This window comes from Sesamum indicum, linkage group LG4, assembly GCF_026168435.1.
Source record: "Sesamum indicum cultivar Baizhima isolate 11 linkage group LG4, ASM2616843v1, whole genome shotgun sequence".
NCBI classification, from domain to species: domain Eukaryota; kingdom Viridiplantae; phylum Streptophyta; class Magnoliopsida; order Lamiales; family Pedaliaceae; genus Sesamum; species Sesamum indicum.
This window is the reverse complement of record NC_142660.1, coordinates 644383-662653: the sequence shown is the minus strand read 5'-3', so window position 1 is coordinate 662653 and position 18271 is coordinate 644383. Positions and strand designations below refer to the sequence as shown.

The window sequence follows — 18271 nt, the reverse complement described above, 5'->3', positions numbered from 1 at the left end:
GCATAAATAAAATTAAACCTCTATATTTAATGGTACATGCCAAAGTTGATCTCCCCTACTCTCTCAAAAATAAATGCAAATATATTATGTCATTGTACTGGGCAAATTGCAATTTACCATATGTGAAATAGTCAAATAGTCCCCTTGTGAGAAATAAAACACCAATTTACCTCCTTCAAAGTTCAACAATGAGCAAAATCCCCTCTCGCACAAGTGGTGTAACACACATGCCACTTCTTTTTATTTTTATTTGTGTCTACATTTTACATCCTTTGGATCTTATTTTTATAGATGGATGCTCTAGATGGTAATACACCTTTTACAGCTCTGCAATCTATTTTTAAAAGAAATTTTCGATTTTGTAAATCATCTTGAAATTCGGAAATACATAATATATAATATTTCTTTCTTTATAGTAGGATAATTTTATTGAGATGTGGTCTTCCGGACTCCAAAATAATATCGAACTATGATTTCTTTTCCATCAATAATTTGACTAAGAATGCCTCCATATCCTATTTTAGGTGCATCAGACTGAACAATTTTAATTAGGTGTAGTGGGATGACATATACTAAAACAAGAAATTTTTTTAAATTTTATTTTTAATTTTTTCCTAAACCTATGTGAAGTTGGGTCCATGGTGATGGTGGAGGTTTTGACCTATCGTACAAGGGTTTGCATATTTTTTGGGTAAAAATATGAAACATAATTCAACCTGCCAAGAAACCTTTGTAACTATGTTTTGTCTGAATTTTTGTTTTTTGAGAGATCGTTGAATTGGGACAATAGTTTTATGATGAATTTTGATGTCCTAAATATCTAATATTAGTTTGAAAAAATTTTATTTTTGGAGCTTATAATATATAATTTTAAATAAAAATATATTTATCTAATATATATACATATAATATATATATAGCAACAACCACTGCTGGTACCCCTGCACCCCCCCCCCCCCCCCGACAACGATTCCCCATATCAACCTAGCACACCACCCCCTCGCCCCTCCCTCACCGCCACTATAGCCGCCTCCCACACTACCACGGTGTCTGTCCTCCCTACCCCTTGTCGTCGCCGTCACTCCCTGTCATTATCGTCTACACCTTCCTTTCCCCCCTCGTAGTCGGAGCTCGAACACCTTCCTTCCCCTTCCCCGCTCGTTGCGACCTCCTCCATGTTCTTTTCTCCTACACCTGCTTGCGCCTCTCCTTCCCTCTCCCCCATCTGTGCCGCCCTTCCTCCCCTCCCCGCCAAATTTAGATTGGGCCGCCTCTTCTTTTTAGGTACTTTTTTTTTTATTAATACTGCATGCATATATATTGTGTATACATATTTATAATAATTTTTATATTTATTTTTATATTTTATAAATATATTTTTGTAATTTTCATAAATATGAGCCACTGATCTAATTCAAGTAGATATGAACTATCTATTTTCACATTAATATCAACCATTGATCTAAATAAAGTAAAATTTGCACAAAGATATGGATGAAATACTAAAGTTAAGTCGACCATATGTATATATTGTGTGTGTGATGTAGCAAGTTTGAACCGGTATGGTAAAGAGGTGACATTTCAATTTTAAAGGATCCAAAATGTGGAAACGTGATGACAAGGGAGATGAAACTGTTGACTTTATGATTCAGTTATTCATTCAATCCTTAATCCATCACTTCTCTCAGTAGACGAAGAATAAGAAACAAGAAAAATTACATAGTGGGTCAAAGTAATTGAATCTGACTAAAAACTCAGACCACATGAATGAACCAATTATTACATGAGCAGTATCTAAAAAACAAATTATCTTCATTTACGCTGTTCCCTAATTGGTTAATACAACAGCAGGAAATGAATTATAAGTTGATATATATATATATATAGTCAGACCTTTGCGGTATCAAGTCCTTGTCATGCATGCAACAGATTCCATCATTTTGAAGCAGGTGAAAAGGAAGGGAACGCAGGTGGTTGAAGCAGTGGAATGAGACAAAGGACTAACTAGGAAAACAGGTGAATGCTCAAAGACGGTGAACTGAGCAGAACAATTTCAGATAACAAAAAATGATAGGTACCACACTGAATATAGAACTGACTATGTGGCTAGTGTTGATTCCATTTTTATTTTTGAAAATGCGGCGAGCAAATTAAAGGATCACGTGGTTGTGCATGAAATTATTGTCTCTGTTGATGTTGCTGATACTACCTGTGATAATGATAAAACGGGAGATGAGAATTTGGAGTATAAAGTGGCTGATGGAAATTGGACACATGTGAAAAATGCTATCATGCTACTCGAACATAATTCAGAGGAGGATCAAAATTAAGAGAATTCAAAAGAGGATCAGAATTCAGAAGAGGGAGTGATTATGGACAGCAATGCCAGGCCTTTGAAGATTCGCGACCCGATCTGCTTGACCAATCGCAACCCAGTTGATATAGATTCCGTAGAGCAGCTGTTATAGGAGCTGGCCACTCCGACCAAACTGCCTAGAAATCAATTCTCTATGAATGAGCAACCGGATTACCTATTCAAGAATTCGGAGGAGAAAAATCGAGTGATGAAATAAAGGAACAACTCTTGTGGTCCAAGAATTCGTACTAGGCGAATCAAAAGAAGATGGCAGCAGAAACACAAAACATAATGTCGCTAAAAGAAATTGTTTCAATGTAAAGGAGTAGTACTCCTCCGTTTATATTTTTTTTTGCAGTAATGATGTAGTAATAACTGTTAATTGAATTTCAATGAAAAAGGGACAGGAACAAATATTCCCCCATCTTCGGGTGTTAAAAAAAAAAAAAAAAAAAGTCCCTGTCATGCATGCAACACACTCCAATGCCATATTAACTCCGCCACTTATTTATATATATATATATATATAGCATACCAATGGTTGACCAAATTAATTTAATTTTGACCAAATACTTTTTTATGATTTTTTTTAATTTTTTAATTGCTAAGATAAAATATCATTGCTTAGACAATCTCATTTATTTTAAATTAATAATTTAAATTTTATTCATCGACACAGTATTTTAATTATCAAGAAAAAATTCTTATTGGTTAGAAACATCGTCATTATTTAATATATTTAATATTTATTCAAAATCTTATCTTCAATACATTATAACTAAATTATTTAATTATTGAGAAAAAAATCTTATTGGTTAAAAATATTATCCATTTTAAATATATTAAATATTTATTTTATATTTATCCAGAATCTCATCTTCAAAATTATAATTAACTAATTTTATTTGTATTTGTCTTAAATAATTACCTAACGATTATGGTCTCCATCATATTTGTATTTAAATAGAATAAAGTCAATTATGCATCTATTATTTTTTAGATACAATCAATTCTGTCAATTTTTCGTTCTTCATTAAAACAATTTCAAAACTTAACACTCCGTATGGTCATTTTTATTGCTTTTCTATGCTCCAGTGGGCATCTTATACTTTTCATTGTTGTTGAAGTTATTTAATTATTAATGATTTGTCCTTATTAAATTTTAATTATTATTTATATTTTACGCTCATCTTCGGTGTGGTTATAGACTATTAGTTTACTATTTATCATGATATTATTTGTTTTTTTATATATTAATTTTCATAATATATATTTATAGACTATTGTATATACTTTACAATGGCATATTGCTCTCAAAAATTAAATTGGAAACAATATACTTTGCAAGTGGTTATAAGCGTATAATATATCACTATCGCGTTTTTTATTTTTTTTCTTTGTTAAAACTTAGCAGTTATGATTGCGGACTTATATATTTCAATATATATTTTGTATTTTACACTTTTGCATACTTTTACTTTTTTATTATTATAGTTTTGTTTTTTCTTTTTGTTTCATGCTAACCCTTTTTATTAAGGCATTAAGACTTTTAGACAAATGCATGATAAATATTTATTATTTTAATAGTTGATTGATATTTTTCAAAGTCATTTGTTTGTTTGCACATTAAATTTTCATCTTTTAAGATTTCTTTGTGTGATAAAAGCTTTTTATTTTTTTATGTTGATGATAATATTCTATATTTATGATTTAATTGAACTTAGTTATTTTATTTTTATTTGTACTTATTTTATTTTGTTGTTCATGATAATTATTTTACTCTTTATCTTTTTTTGGTTCAAATTGATGAAATAATATTAAAATATTAAAATTATTTTAAATTACCTTTTCTTTCTGTAGCCCATCTTTCTTCCTCCCCTTTTAGTTGTCCTTTTCACAACTCATAAATAGAAGTTTCTATTTTTACTTTATATTTTATTTTATTTTTTATAAGTAAGACATTTTAGATTATGTATTTTAATATAGCTTTTGAGGAAGATGAATTAATTATATAAACAAAAAATACGTAAGTTTATTTTGTATAGGGTTGGATATATGTAAAAGTCGATCTGTTTATGTTTTACCCATGTAGAATATAATTTTTATTTTGTATAAAAGATTCATTTATAGCACTATATATTATAAAAAAATATTTAATTCTAAAAAAATATATATATAATTGTGAATAGCAAGGACTCTATGCTAATTTAATTATTATTATTAGCCAATGAACTCCAAGTAACATTACCTAAAGATGATTATAAACCTCTGAATGGTTGATCGGAAGACATTATCCTACATACGTTTCATAAATAATTCTCCATGTTCATACTTTTCTTTCATATATGTTTGAAGAGAAAATGAATAAATAAAATAAATATCTTTTTGGTCCTACAATTACGATTATGGCAGTTTGATATATTTATTTTTTTAGGATTGCAGAATAGTCTGTTAATTTTTGCAAAAATTACAGGAATGAATCATGTGCTTCTCGTGATTTTGATATTTTATCCTTTATCTTTCTAGGGGTTGTAAAAAATTTTATAATTTTTTGACATTTCGCAATTTTGATTGTTCAACTGCCGAATTTTCCAAAATTTATCGAAATAAATCATGTGTTACATTATTCTTTTTTAAAATTTTCATCTATTTTGGCAAAAGTGAACTAATCAGAACAAACGCCCCCACTACAAGAAAACAGGGTATCAGAGATGGAAATTTCGTCTCTGAAAGTAGGATTTCCGTCTCTAAAATAAATTAGAGACGGAAAAATCCATCGCGGAAGTCCGTGCAGAAGGCCGCGTCGCTAAAAATTTAGCGACGAAATATTCCGTCGCTAAATCTGAGACTGAAAATTCGATCGCTAATTCTGTCGCCAAAAAAGAAGAAAATTTAACTGTAATCCGTCTTTGATTTCCGTAGGTAATCCATCTCTGATTCCGTCGATAAAGCTAAAATATTTTCCGTCTCTAATTCCGTCTCTGAAATGAAGAAAATATTCCGTCTCTAATCCGTCTCTAAAACCTTGCAAATTTCCGTCTCGAATCCGTCTCTGATTCGGCGTCTAAATTTTCAAAATTTTCTGTCTCTAATTTTTTTTGGTTTTTTTTGGGCAGATTTTTATTTTCTGTACCCAAATTAATATCCTGGTCATTATAATATCAAATATACATTCCATCGATACCAAAATCTGAATTTTCCAAACAAGAACAACAAATATTAATAAAAAAGATACTCATAATACAACAACACTAATATAATTGATGTCATCATCCAAATACTACCAAATAATATCAATGTCTACTCTCAAGTCAACAAACATAAGTCAAAGTACAACTCAAATCAACATACACTAAGTCATAAACAACCCAAATCAACATACACTAAGTGATAAACAACCAACAGAAAAAATAAACTAATTATCTTTCCTGGAATGTTGTTGCTCCTGTTGTCCCGACCCACCAGCAAATTTATGGTTTGTGTGTCCCACATCTTGAAGTAATTTTCAAACTAGTTCTTATAGGTCTGCCTCCCTCTTCCGAGCCTCTTCGTCCCTCTTTTGAGCCTCTTCGTCCCTCTTTCGAGCCTCTTCCTCCCTCTTTCGAACTTCTTCAAGAGCAATTTCTAGCAATTTTCTATTTTCTTCTTCTCGTTTAAACATTTAATGGTTTAGCAAATGTAAATAAATGGGCATAAAGTTATGTGAATTCTCCAGCTGTTCTTCATAAAAAGCATCATGGTTATGAACTTAGACTACAAGACAACAGTTTCACTTCATCTGTTGATTGCACAAAAGCAAGCAGAGTTGCAGGAAGTAAACATCTCAGGAACACAAACATACTTAGGCCTGACAACGAACTCGAGCTCGCTATCTCGAGCTTGAGCTCGAGCGCTCGAGTTTGTTCCAGAAATTGTTGTGATCTTGCTACTTCGTTTGTGAGGTTCATCAAGGATGAGATAATAGTGATGATTTATTTCCACCATGCGGTGACATGAACATAGTTGGTCACTTGGTTCTCATATGCCAGTAGAGGAACAGTATGCATTAGCGGAAAACTGATTTTGAATTTGTCAAATTTCTTAGATTTATGGATGACAAACCAAAAAAAGGTCCTAGATGTTGAACTATTCACAGTTACACTATTAAGCCTTATGCAACCCAAGTACATGAGTGCATCAGTACCATTGCTTTTTTTTTTTTTTTCTTTTTTTGCATCAGTACCATTGCTTAGCTACATGTATGTCCTGTCGTGTGTTTTACCAAAAGCTAGGTAATCTTGTATAGGCTACAGGTTATCTTTGTCTGGCATTAAACAAAACCTCATTTGCATGGTCTTCCTATTATGTTTATGGTTATGAACTTAGACTACAGTACAACAGTTTCACTTCATCTGTTAATTTGGTCTTCTTTTTTATATTGACACCCAGTTATGTCTAATGCAACCAAACTTCAGTGTATTGAGAACCCATCCTAGTAACAGAACATGTATATATTATACATGAGTACTCAAAACCCATCCTAGTTACATAACAAAGTATATATATATCTATATATATGTATATATATGTTTGTGTGTGTGTGTGTGTGTATTTGATATCAGATTTGATCTACATCGTTTTCAAATTAACTTGACATACTTAAAGAACACAGTAACTACACTCTATAACTTTATGAACATTGAAAACAATAAACAACTGTCTCACACTGCAACCAAGGTTCAAGTGTTCAAATAAGAATATTTCACAATTGACACGTTACAGTATCAAGTATTCCAGATTAGTACTTCAATGAGGATATAAGCATACTGGATAGAAATATGTATCCAGGATATAAACATACTCAAAGGGAACCAACCACTTTCCCCAAAATGCTATAAAGACACAAAAATCAAGAAAGCCACACACAGATACAGACTCAGAGAGAGGTAGGAAAGTATGGAAGGAGAAGCTTTTATATGTTTGTAGCAATACTTGCAAATAACAGTATAGATGTTGAAGTGAATTCCTACCTGATTCTGTAATAGCAAAACAATTATCTAATACTAAGCAATAGGGCAATTTTAAGTATCAACTTATGCTCTTGGTTCAGGGTGATCTACAAAACCAGAAACAGGCACGGTAATCACGAAATGCATACTTTTTGGTGTATGAAAAGGTGATGAGGTCAGGAGAGAAATGAAGTGATCGAACCAAACCTTTCTGGCATCCCTATACTCTCGAATGAGATGGTGCAAGGTATCACAGTTTGGGACCCATCCTATAAGGCCACTGTTCGGAGACAGTGGAATGGCAGAATATCTTTGGATAGAGAGATCTTTCTCAGCAGTTTTTCTAGAATTCCCCAGCAGAGTATTTACTAAACCCAAGAGCTGTAAAGAAGTAGTCTTCAGATAGAAGCATCCGTCTCTAAATCCGTCTCTGATAAAGACGGATTTTGCTCCGTCTCTAAATTTTGGTCTCTGATACCCTGTTTTCTTGTAGTGCCCAATTTATAATGAACCACGTAAGGTGCATATATATAATTTATTCAGACAACTTCTATAAAATCCATTGTCGTTAGGATCAAAATTGCAAAATGTCAAAAAATTATAGAACTTTCTTTTGTACAAGTAAAAGTAAAGAATAAAAATACAAATGTGTCATAATTATAGTACTAAATATATATGTATATACATATATTTAAGCCAATAATTAAACCAAAAAGTCAATTACACTGTATCATATACTATGAAAGTTCTTGATCATAATGTGTATATATATAAGAATCTACCATTCACTTGTTCATGATTAAGAGTTTGAGCCATGGCTGAAATCCAAGAATACATTATTTTCTTGCTCATTTGGCTTATTCCCACCATCCTGCTCCGAGCATTTGTCCAAAAACGGTCTTCTCCACGCCTTCCTCCCAGCCCTCTAGCTCTGCCGATTATTGGACATCTTCATCTTCTTAGCTCAATACCTCACCAAGCTTTCTTCAAAATCTCATCGCGCTATGGACCCTTGATTCACTTATACCTTGGTTCTGTTCCTTGCGTAGTTGCTTCATCGCCTGAGATGTGCAAAGAATTCCTAAAAACACACGAAATTTCTTTCTTAAATCGACCCAAAACAGTTGTGTCCGACTATGTGACGTATGGCAGTCAGGACTTGTCATTTGCACCTTATGGAGATCAGTGGAAGTTCGTGAAGAAACTGTGTATTTCTCGGCTTCTTGGCTTACAGACACTTGACTTGCTGCAGCCTATCAGGCGCCAAGAAATAAACTACCTAATTGAGCTTTTGTCAATGAAGGCGAAAGCTGGCGAATCGGTTGCTATTGGAAGTGAGCTTATTAGATTGTCGAACAATGTAATATCAAGAATGGTGCTGAGTCGACGGTTGTCCGGAGATGAAAATGAGGCTGCGGAAATGAAGGAACTGGTCCGAGAAATCACTGCTCTTACAGGGAAGTTTAATTTGTCGGACTTCATTTGGTTCTGCAAGAATTTGGATGTGCAGGGAATTGGAAAGAGGTTGAAAGCGGTTATGGGAAGGTTTGATAAAATGTTGGAGAAGATCATAGAGGAACACCAAAGTGAAAGAAGGAAATTCAATCAGAGAAGTAAGGAGGGCGAAATTGCAAAAGATCTGCTTCACATTTTACTTGATATAGCTGAAGATGAAAGCTCAGAGATGCAACTAACAAGAGAGAACATCAAGGGTTTTATCCTGGTAATAAACCTGCTATTTATTTATGTATATGTCTTTATTACAATGTACAAGAGTAACATGCATTGTTCATATATATTGCATGCAGGACCTGTTTGTAGGTGGAACTGATACATCAGCAATCACAATAGAGTGGACATTAGCAGAGCTGATAAATCATCCTAAAATCTTGCAAAAAGCAGTTCAAGAAATCGATTCTGTTGTAGGGAAGAATAGAATTGTCGAAGAATCAGACATCCCCAACCTCCCCTACCTTCAAGCTATTGTAAAAGAATCACTAAGGATTCACCCATCAGGGCCAATAATTGTGAGGGAGTCAACTGAAGACTGCACCATTTCCGGGTACCATATTCCGGCCAAGACTCAACTATTCGTCAACGTTTGGGCTGTCGGGAGGGATCCTAACCACTGGGAAAACCCGCTGGAGTTTAGGCCAGAAAGGTTTCTTGCCGAGGATGGGAGTGCGAAAGGGCAGTTGGATGTTAGGGGACAACATTATCAACTCTTACCATTCGGGAGTGGTCGGAGAAGCTGCCCCGGAAATTCATTGGCATTGCTTGTTGTTCAGACAGCCTTAGCTGCCATGATTCAGTGCTTTGATTGGAAGGTTGAGGGCATTGTGGACATGGAGGAGGCGCCGAGCATGACCCTGCCGAGGGCTAATCCTCTCATATGTTTCCCAGTGCCCAGGCTCAATCCCATTCCATCACTGTAATCTACATTACAGAACTGGTGGAAGTCTAAGAGACAGGAAGAAAACATCTCTACTTGTTTTAATGATGATGAATAAACATTCTGTCGCGATTCTTGAACGACGTCTGTATCTGTTGTGTATGGTTGATCGTCTGTCTGTTGATCATCAAACTGTCACTTGTATTTCTATATTTTACGAAATATAATTCTGAAACTAGACTCCCACCTTGGGTTGTCAATTATTGGGCAAAATTGCATTTTTAGTTCATTATGAATTTATTTTTACTAATTTCATCTTGTAATTTTCATGGGTTGGCAGCAAAATCAGCCGAAAAATTAATAAAAATGGTTAAAAAAAGTTCACTGATCAATTAAGCTTTTACATAATATTATTTGATTTTGGATATTAGATAATCCCATATATACATGAAAGACTAAGTTTTTAAAAACATAAGATACTATTTAAATAAGAAATAGATAATATATATCAATTATATTTAAATGACTTAATAGATCAACAAATCACACTAAACTATGATGAAGTTAAAAATTACAATGTATTATTTCAAATTTAGAAGTTAATGAAGAATGTAAATAATATCCAAAAATCAAATATTACAAGGCCTTACAAAAATTATTATTTTATTTAATATATTTTAATATTTATTTTTTATAAAATTAACTAAATGAATTTATATAAAAAAATACATAATATAACAGAAATAATAATAACTTAATTACAAAAATAAAAATATTATACAAAATCGTATATTTACAAAATACAAAAAAGAAATCCTAATTTGTATTATCCCTAACAGTCGCATGTTCGTCTTCGCCGTCGTCGTCATTGGGTGTCGCGTCAGCTGGAGGCTAGGGCACTAGATAATCGAGCCCGTTGGAATCGACGCTTCTGATGTAGTGCTCGAGTGTCAACACCTGATCATTTATGTCAGGGCGATGCAGTTGTGGTGGCAAGAGCGAGGGAGCAGTCGAATGAGTTACCTGTGATGGTCCATCAATTGAGTGGTAGGCCTCGGAGCCAAGACCAAATGCTCGCTCCCTCTTTCGACCGCCCGCTGCTAACATCCAGACCTGTTGCTCGTCTGGGACCATGGAGACTCTTTATTGTTGTTTTGTTGTCTCTGGCGTTCCTCCTTCATCAAGAACATCACCTGCGAACATGTTAAATAATTATATTAAAAAAATAATAAAGAATTAAAAGAACAAATTACGTAAAAAAATTTAATCACTTACCGCAACCTCCTCCGCCCTCGGGCCTAGTTGTGTCTCATGTTCAAAAATTAATTTAAAAAATGATTACAAATAAAAAAAATTAAATGAAATTACTAATATGCGTTAAAAACTACTTACCATCTCCCACTTGTATGCCCCAATGGATGACGACTCCCGCGGTAAACGATCGCAGCTGCTTCAGGGTTGGCGGCCCCAATTGACCTTTTTCTTGGCCAACTATGCCTGGAATTTTAGGCTTGACTAGAATTCCAAAAGCTGGCATCAAATCTCCTCGGTCAGCTACAGTGGTCGGGCCTACTAGTTTCACGCGTCAGCGAACCGCTTCCACAGAAACTTCCCCGCCTGCGACATGACGAGTTTTAACATCGACTCGTCATTGTAGTCCCACCAGTACAACATCTAAAATTTTGATAAAAAATATATATAAACATTTAAATTTAAAAATATAAATATTACTTAAAAAATTAAATAACATTACTATTACCTTCAATTTTTGGAACCAAAATAGCTGGTGCTCCTGTGGGATATGCGGTATGTTGGTCTAGGGGTGTGGATAATATATTAAAATCAATTCAAAATTAAAAAAATATTAAATCAAGTAACTAAATTATTCTATGTACCTCGCATCCTGGAAGCTGATGAAACACCTATATGGGCCATTGGGGGAAGTAGTGGCGTTGGTGGTGGTGGTGCATCCCACGGCCACACCGGGGATTGTGTACTCCTGGCGCCTGTCTCCGCAACTGACCCCATTGCAGGGGAGTCTACAGGTATCGGCGGCAGGGACTGGGAGACTCCTTCGAGGATAGGGCGGCCAGAGGTGCATCCACTGGCTCATTTTGGGGAAGGCTGGGAAGGCCATGAACGTAGGCAAAACCACAGCCATACCTCATTCTGGGGGTGGCGGAGCACCAATCGTCATTATCTACCATTAAAAAAATTATTAAGATTAAAAACACATAATTGTATTTTATTATTGATAAAATTATATAGAAATTCATATTATTTGCATTAAAGTGCGAATTTATCCTAAAAATTGTATTAAGGTCCTAAGTTTTTCTTTAAAATATTTATAAAAATTTCATTAAATTTTGTTATTTTTCTAAAATTGGCATTAATTAATTATATAAGGTCCATAATAGAGGGAAATAAAACGGAAAAGGTGTTGGACTACATCATTCACAGCGGCAGAAACAACAGCAGCAGCACCTTGAGGATGAGTTTGAAGAAGTCGCATTTTCTTTCCTTTGTTACTTATGGCTGATGTGTAGGCTGAGTCATTGATTCCCAGTTTTATTGGGGCAGCTCATTACCTAGTTTTAGTTAGAAAGAATGGTTTGTATATAAGTTGCTGGAGTCTTCTTCTTCATTTTGTAGCTGTCCAATGGATTTCACATCAATTTTCTGTAAGGAAGGATTTAATAATGGGAAGAAGAAAAGAAGCAACATAGAGGATGAATTGCTCACTCTGCTACCATGAAAATAGAATTGCAAAGACATCTACAATCTCCAAGATAAAGTATATACAAGCGGTGAATTCAATAAGCAACAAGATTAAGCTAATTAACTACAACTTAATCCTTAATTACAACTTCAATTATCAGCATTCCATCACTAGAAAGAAGAAGAGCATTAGCTGCTCTACTACTTGAGCATCATATTGTATATATAATTGGAATTAGGCATTCTCCATCAACATTGCTCCATTCAGCTATGCTTAACTCCTCAAACAACACAGTTGAGAAGGAACCAAGTGATGGAGATGGAGGAGCTCCATATAAGCCAACCATAAGTCCTGTTCAGCTGCCCCCAGCCTGCCTGCAACTTCCCCTTCCCCAGTCACTGTTGTTCCCCCTCCCCCACGTGTTGTTGCGCTTCTCTCCCTCTCCTCCTCCCCTTCTCTCCTCCGTCGCTGTGCTTCTCCCCCTCCTCGTTACCACCTCCTTCGCTGTACCTTATATGTTATATACACTTTACAATTTATTTATTATAAAATTTTATTTTATAGTGTATAAATTTAATTTTTATATCTCATATAAATGTGAATTATTCATCTAATTTAAATAGATTTGAGCCATTTAATTATGCATTAATATAGACTGTTGATTTAAATCAAAAAAGATGTAGGCCATTGATTTGATTATCAAATCTCCCCTTCCCCTTCCCCTTCCTCGCTCGTCCGACCTCCTCTATCTTTGCCTCCCCCCTCCACCTCTTCTTTCCCCTCCGCCCACCTGAACCTACGCCTCCTCTTCCCTCTCCCCCATTTTTGCCTCCTCTTCCTCCCCTCCCCTTCCAAATTCGGATCAATATTATATATGTTTAATTTATATATTTATTTTTGTGCAAAAATACATACCAACATCCTGTGATATACAACATGTATAAAACACGTCCTATAAAAAAAAATATCAAATTATCTCTCTATGTTCCTTCCAAATGTGATAGTCATGTACTATACGCACCTTAACTATGATTTTTAATTGATTTTTAAGATTAAAATATTATTTTATATTCTAATAAAAAATTTACTAATATTATTATATAATATTTATAATAATATATATTTTTATTTAAAAAATACAATAAAATATAATAAAAAAAATAAAAAAAAAAACCAAACACCCCCCCCCCCCCCACCTTTCTACCTTGCCTCGTCGCCCGCCCCCGCCCCACCTTCCCCCTCTCCCCGTCGCCACCCTTGCTTAGGGCCTCCTGTTTCCCCCCTCAGTTTGTCGGCCCTCCCCCCTCAAGTCCTATCATCATCACCGCCCCGCCTTCCTCCATCAGCTCGCTCTCTCTCTATATACATATATATATTTATATAATATAAAAATATATATGTATATTCTTTTAATTTAGATAGTTCATCAAATCTAATAGAATTGGACCATCGATCTTATAAATAAAATTTGAGCCTTAGATACAGTAAGATCCAATGGCTAGTAAATAAGAATGTAAATGTAATTTTCTAACTAATAATAAAAAAAATTAAGATGTCTGAAAATAGCGGTGAATGACACAAAATTGCATGAAAGGTTTACTTGCTTTATTTTGAGAATACAGAGAGATAATTTGCTATTTTTTTTTTTATATGGGGGGTAATTTGCTCATTTCGTATAGCAGAGTTGGGTAATTTACATTTAACCCTTTATTTTGTATATTATAAATTGCATAAATTTGAGTTATTGATCTAATTCAAATAGGTATGAACTAATAATTACTACATCAATATGGACCATTGATCTAAATAAGATAAAATTTAGGCCGTTGTTTTGTTTATTAAATCTCAACTATTGATATATAAATAAAACAAGATCTAAAGGTTTACATTTTGGTGCATGAAAATCACTTTATAAATAAAATTAAACAAATTCACATACAGAACGCATGATGCATAGTACACGGCATAAGTAGATATTTTGCTTATTTTTAAAAACTCATGAGGTAAATTAATTTTCTTTTTCTTTTATTACAATGGGAATTTTACCATTTTTTACTAACACGATAAGGTAGATATTGCAATTCACCCCATCCTACTATCTCGTGAAATTGCACAAATTTTGACGGGCTTCTTTTTTCTACCTCGATCTTCAAATTTACACTAAGATATGGATCAAATACTAGCGTTTAGTATAGTCAACTATATATACATATATATATGTGTGTGAGGTAGCTGGTTCCATTCAAAAGAGCAAGTTTGAACAGGTATGATAAAGAGGTGACATTTCAATTTTAAGGGATCCAAAATGTAGAGACGTGATGAGAAGGGAGATGAAATTGTTCATTTTATTCAATGCAAGCCTGATTCAGGTACATATATATTCCACCATTTCTCAGCTGACGGCGAATAACAATTAAACAAAGAAAGACTATTGCAGCAGTAGGTCCAAGTAATTGAATCTGACTAAAAAATCAGACGACGTTAATGAACAAATACATGAGCAGTATCTATCAAACAAATTATAGTCATTTACGCTGTTCCCTAATTGGTTAGGCAGAAGAAAACACAGCAGCAGACGTATATATATTTTGATAGTCAGAGCGGTACGGTAGGAGATTGCAGAAAATGTATCAAGTCGCTGTCTTGCATGCTTAGTCTCAATTTTAATTATTATTATTATAATGGCATACTAATCACGCCACTTATTTTAAGTATTAATTTGTCAATCAACTCCGAGTAACTTTACTTAATTATGATTGCAGACCTTTGAATGGTTGAGGGGAAGACATTACCCTACCTACATTTCATAAATAATTAATTCTCCATGTTGATACTTTTCTTTGAAGAAAAAAATAAATATATTCTTGGTCTATTAATTATCGCATTTTGATACTTTTATTCTTTATCTTTCTATGGTTGCAAAATAGTCCTTTGATTTTTTGATATTTCGCGATTTTGGTTCTTCTTTTGCAAAAGTTGCAGGAAATGAATCATTTGCTCTTCGCGCTTTTGATATTTTTATCCTTTATCTTTCTAGGGGTTGCAAAACAATCCTGTAACTTTTTTACATTTTGCAAATTTGGTCATTCCAGTGTCTAATTTTTCAAAAATTTTCGAAATAAATCATTTGTCACGTTAATCATTTTTAAAATTTTCATCTATGTTGGAAAAAGTGAACTAATCAGAATAAACGCCCCAATTTAAATGAACCACATGAAGCGCACATAATTTATTCCGACAACTTCTACATAATCTACTATTGTTAGGACTAAAATTATAAAATGTCAAAAAGTTATAAAAAATTTTATATAATTTTAAAAAGATAAATGATAAAAATACAAAAGTTTCAAAATTATGAAACTAAAAATATATTAAGCCAATCATTAAGTCAAAAACTCAATTACACTTTATCCTATATGAAACTAGGGAAGTTCATGATCATATATATATATAAGAATCTCGCATTCCTTTGTTCATGATTAAGAGTTTAAGCCATGGCTGAAATCCAAGAATACATTATTTTCTTGCTCATTTGGCTTATTCCCACCGTTCTACTCCGAGGATTTATGAAAAAAAAATCTTCTCCACGCCTTCCTCCCAGCCCTCTAGCCTTGCCGATTATTGGCCACCTTCATCTTCTTAGCTCAATACCTCACCAAGCTTTCTACAAGATCTCATCGCGCTATGGACCCTTGATTCACTTATACCTTGGTTCTGTTCCTTGCGTAGTTGCTTCATCGCCTGAGATCTGCAAAGAATTCCTAAAAACACACGAAATTTCTTTCTCAAATCGACCCAAAACAGTTGTGTCTGACTATGTAACGTATGGCAGTCAGGACTTCTCATTTGCACCTTATGGAGATCACTGGAAGTTCGTGAAGAAACTGTGTATTTCTCGGCTTCTTGGCGGACAGACACTGGACTTGCTGCAGCCCATCAGGCGCCAAGAAATAAACTACCTGATTGAGCTTGTGTCAATGAAGGCGAAAGCTGGTGAATCGGTTGCTATTGGAAGTGAGCTTATTAGAATGTCCAACAATGTAATATCAAGAATGGTGCTGAGTCGACGGTTGTCCGGAGATGAAAATGAGGCTACGGAAATCAGGGAACAGGTCCGAGAAATCACTGCTCTTACAGGTCAGTTTAATTTGTCGGACTTCATTTGGTTCTGCAAGAATTTGGATGTGCAGGGATTCGGAAAGAGGTTGAAATCGGTTATGGGAAGGTTTGATAAAATGATGGAGAAGATCATAGAGGAACATCAAAGTGAAAGAAGGAAATTCAATCAGAGAAGTAAGGAGGGTGAAGTTGCAAAAGATCTGCTTCATATTTTACTTGATATAGCTGAAGATGAAAGCTCAGAGATGAAACTAACAAGAGAGAACATCAAGGGTTTCATCCTGGTAATAAACCTGCTATTTATTTATGTATATATGTCTTTATTACAATGTACAAGAGTAACATGCATTGTTCATATATATTGCACGCAGGACCTGTTTTTAGCTGGAACAGATACATCAGCAATCACAATAGAGTGGACATTAGCAGAGCTGATAAATCATCCTAAAATCTTGCAAAAAGCAGTTCAAGAAATCGACTCTGTCGTTGGAAAGAACCGAGTTGTCCAAGAATCAGACATCCCCAACCTCCCATACCTTCAAGCCATTGTCAAAGAATCACTAAGGATTCACCCGTCAGGGCCAATAGTTGTGAGGGAGTCAACCGAAGACTGCACCATTTCCGGGTACCATATTCCGGCCAAAACTCGACTATTCGTCAACGTTTGGGCTGTCGGGAGGGATCCTAACCACTGGCAAAACCCGCTGGAGTTTAGGCCAGAAAGGTTTCTTGCCGAGGATGGGAGTGGGAAAGGGCAGTTGGATGTTAGGGGACAACATTATCAACTCTTACCATTCGGGAGTGGTCGGAGAAGCTGCCCCGGAACTTCATTGGCATTGCTTGTTGTTCAGACAGCCTTAGCTGCCATGATTCAGTGCTTTGATTGGAAGGTTGAGGGCATTGTGGACATGGAGGAGGCGCCGAGCATGACGCTGCCGAGGGCTAATCCTCTCATATGTTTCCCAGTGCCCAGGCTCAATCCCATTCCATCTCTGTGATCTTCATTACAGAACTGGTGGACGTCTAAGAGACAGAAAGATGAATCCTTTACTTCTTGTAATATCATGAATAAACATTCTGTCGCGATTCTTGAACTTCTATATCTGTTGCGTATCGTTGATCGTCTGTCTGTTGATCATCAAACTCTCACTTGTATTTTAATTCATCCCTTGATAATCAAAGTTAGATTTTTCGAGTTTAATTATGAAACTAGATTCCTACCTCGGATTGTTAATTATCGGGCAAAACTGCAATTTTAGTACCTTATGAATTTATTTTTGCTAATTTTGTCTTGTGATTTTATACATTTCGCCCGTTGGCAGCAAAAACGGCCGAAAAATTAATAAAAATGGTAAAAAAAGAAAAGAATGTCTACAAGACTAAAATTGCCATTTGTCTTGTTATGGCTTAATTTATTTCCCAAAGGTCCATCAATTACACCTAATCTTCCTTTAAAATAGTATAATTACACCTTATTCCCTCAAATGCTGCAAAATTATTGGGTAATACAACAGAATATTACTGCGAATTATAGCAGTTGGAGATGGAAAAATAGTTTTTTTTTATATTTTTAATGATCATTTTTCATCTTACATTTATTATGATATAAAAATATTTTGTCCAAATACATTTTTGTCGCGAGTGTTGAATGATGGAAAAATACTAAATGAAAATATTTAATATAAATGGAAGATAAT

The 18271-nt window shown here is 34.4% G+C and overlaps 2 protein-coding genes across 2 annotated transcripts; both read left to right on the top strand.

Moving 5' to 3' along the window:
• Positions 1 to 8155: 8155 nt before the first annotated feature.
• On the top strand, positions 8156 to 10009 carry LOC105159706 (cytochrome P450 93A3-like). The gene is made up of 2 exons (XM_011076877.3): positions 8156 to 9067; positions 9153 to 10009. The coding sequence occupies exons 1-2, from the start codon at positions 8159 to 8161 to the stop codon at positions 9777 to 9779; spliced, it is 1536 nt and encodes a 511-aa protein (XP_011075179.2). The 5' UTR covers positions 8156 to 8158; the 3' UTR covers positions 9780 to 10009.
• A 5878-nt stretch (positions 10010 to 15887) lies between these two features.
• On the top strand, positions 15888 to 17775 carry LOC105159705 (cytochrome P450 93A3). Its single transcript, XM_011076876.3, has 2 exons — positions 15888 to 16858; positions 16946 to 17775. The coding sequence occupies exons 1-2, from the start codon at positions 15950 to 15952 to the stop codon at positions 17570 to 17572; spliced, it is 1536 nt and encodes a 511-aa protein (XP_011075178.1). The 5' UTR covers positions 15888 to 15949; the 3' UTR covers positions 17573 to 17775.
• The last annotated feature ends 496 nt before the right edge of the window (positions 17776 to 18271 follow it).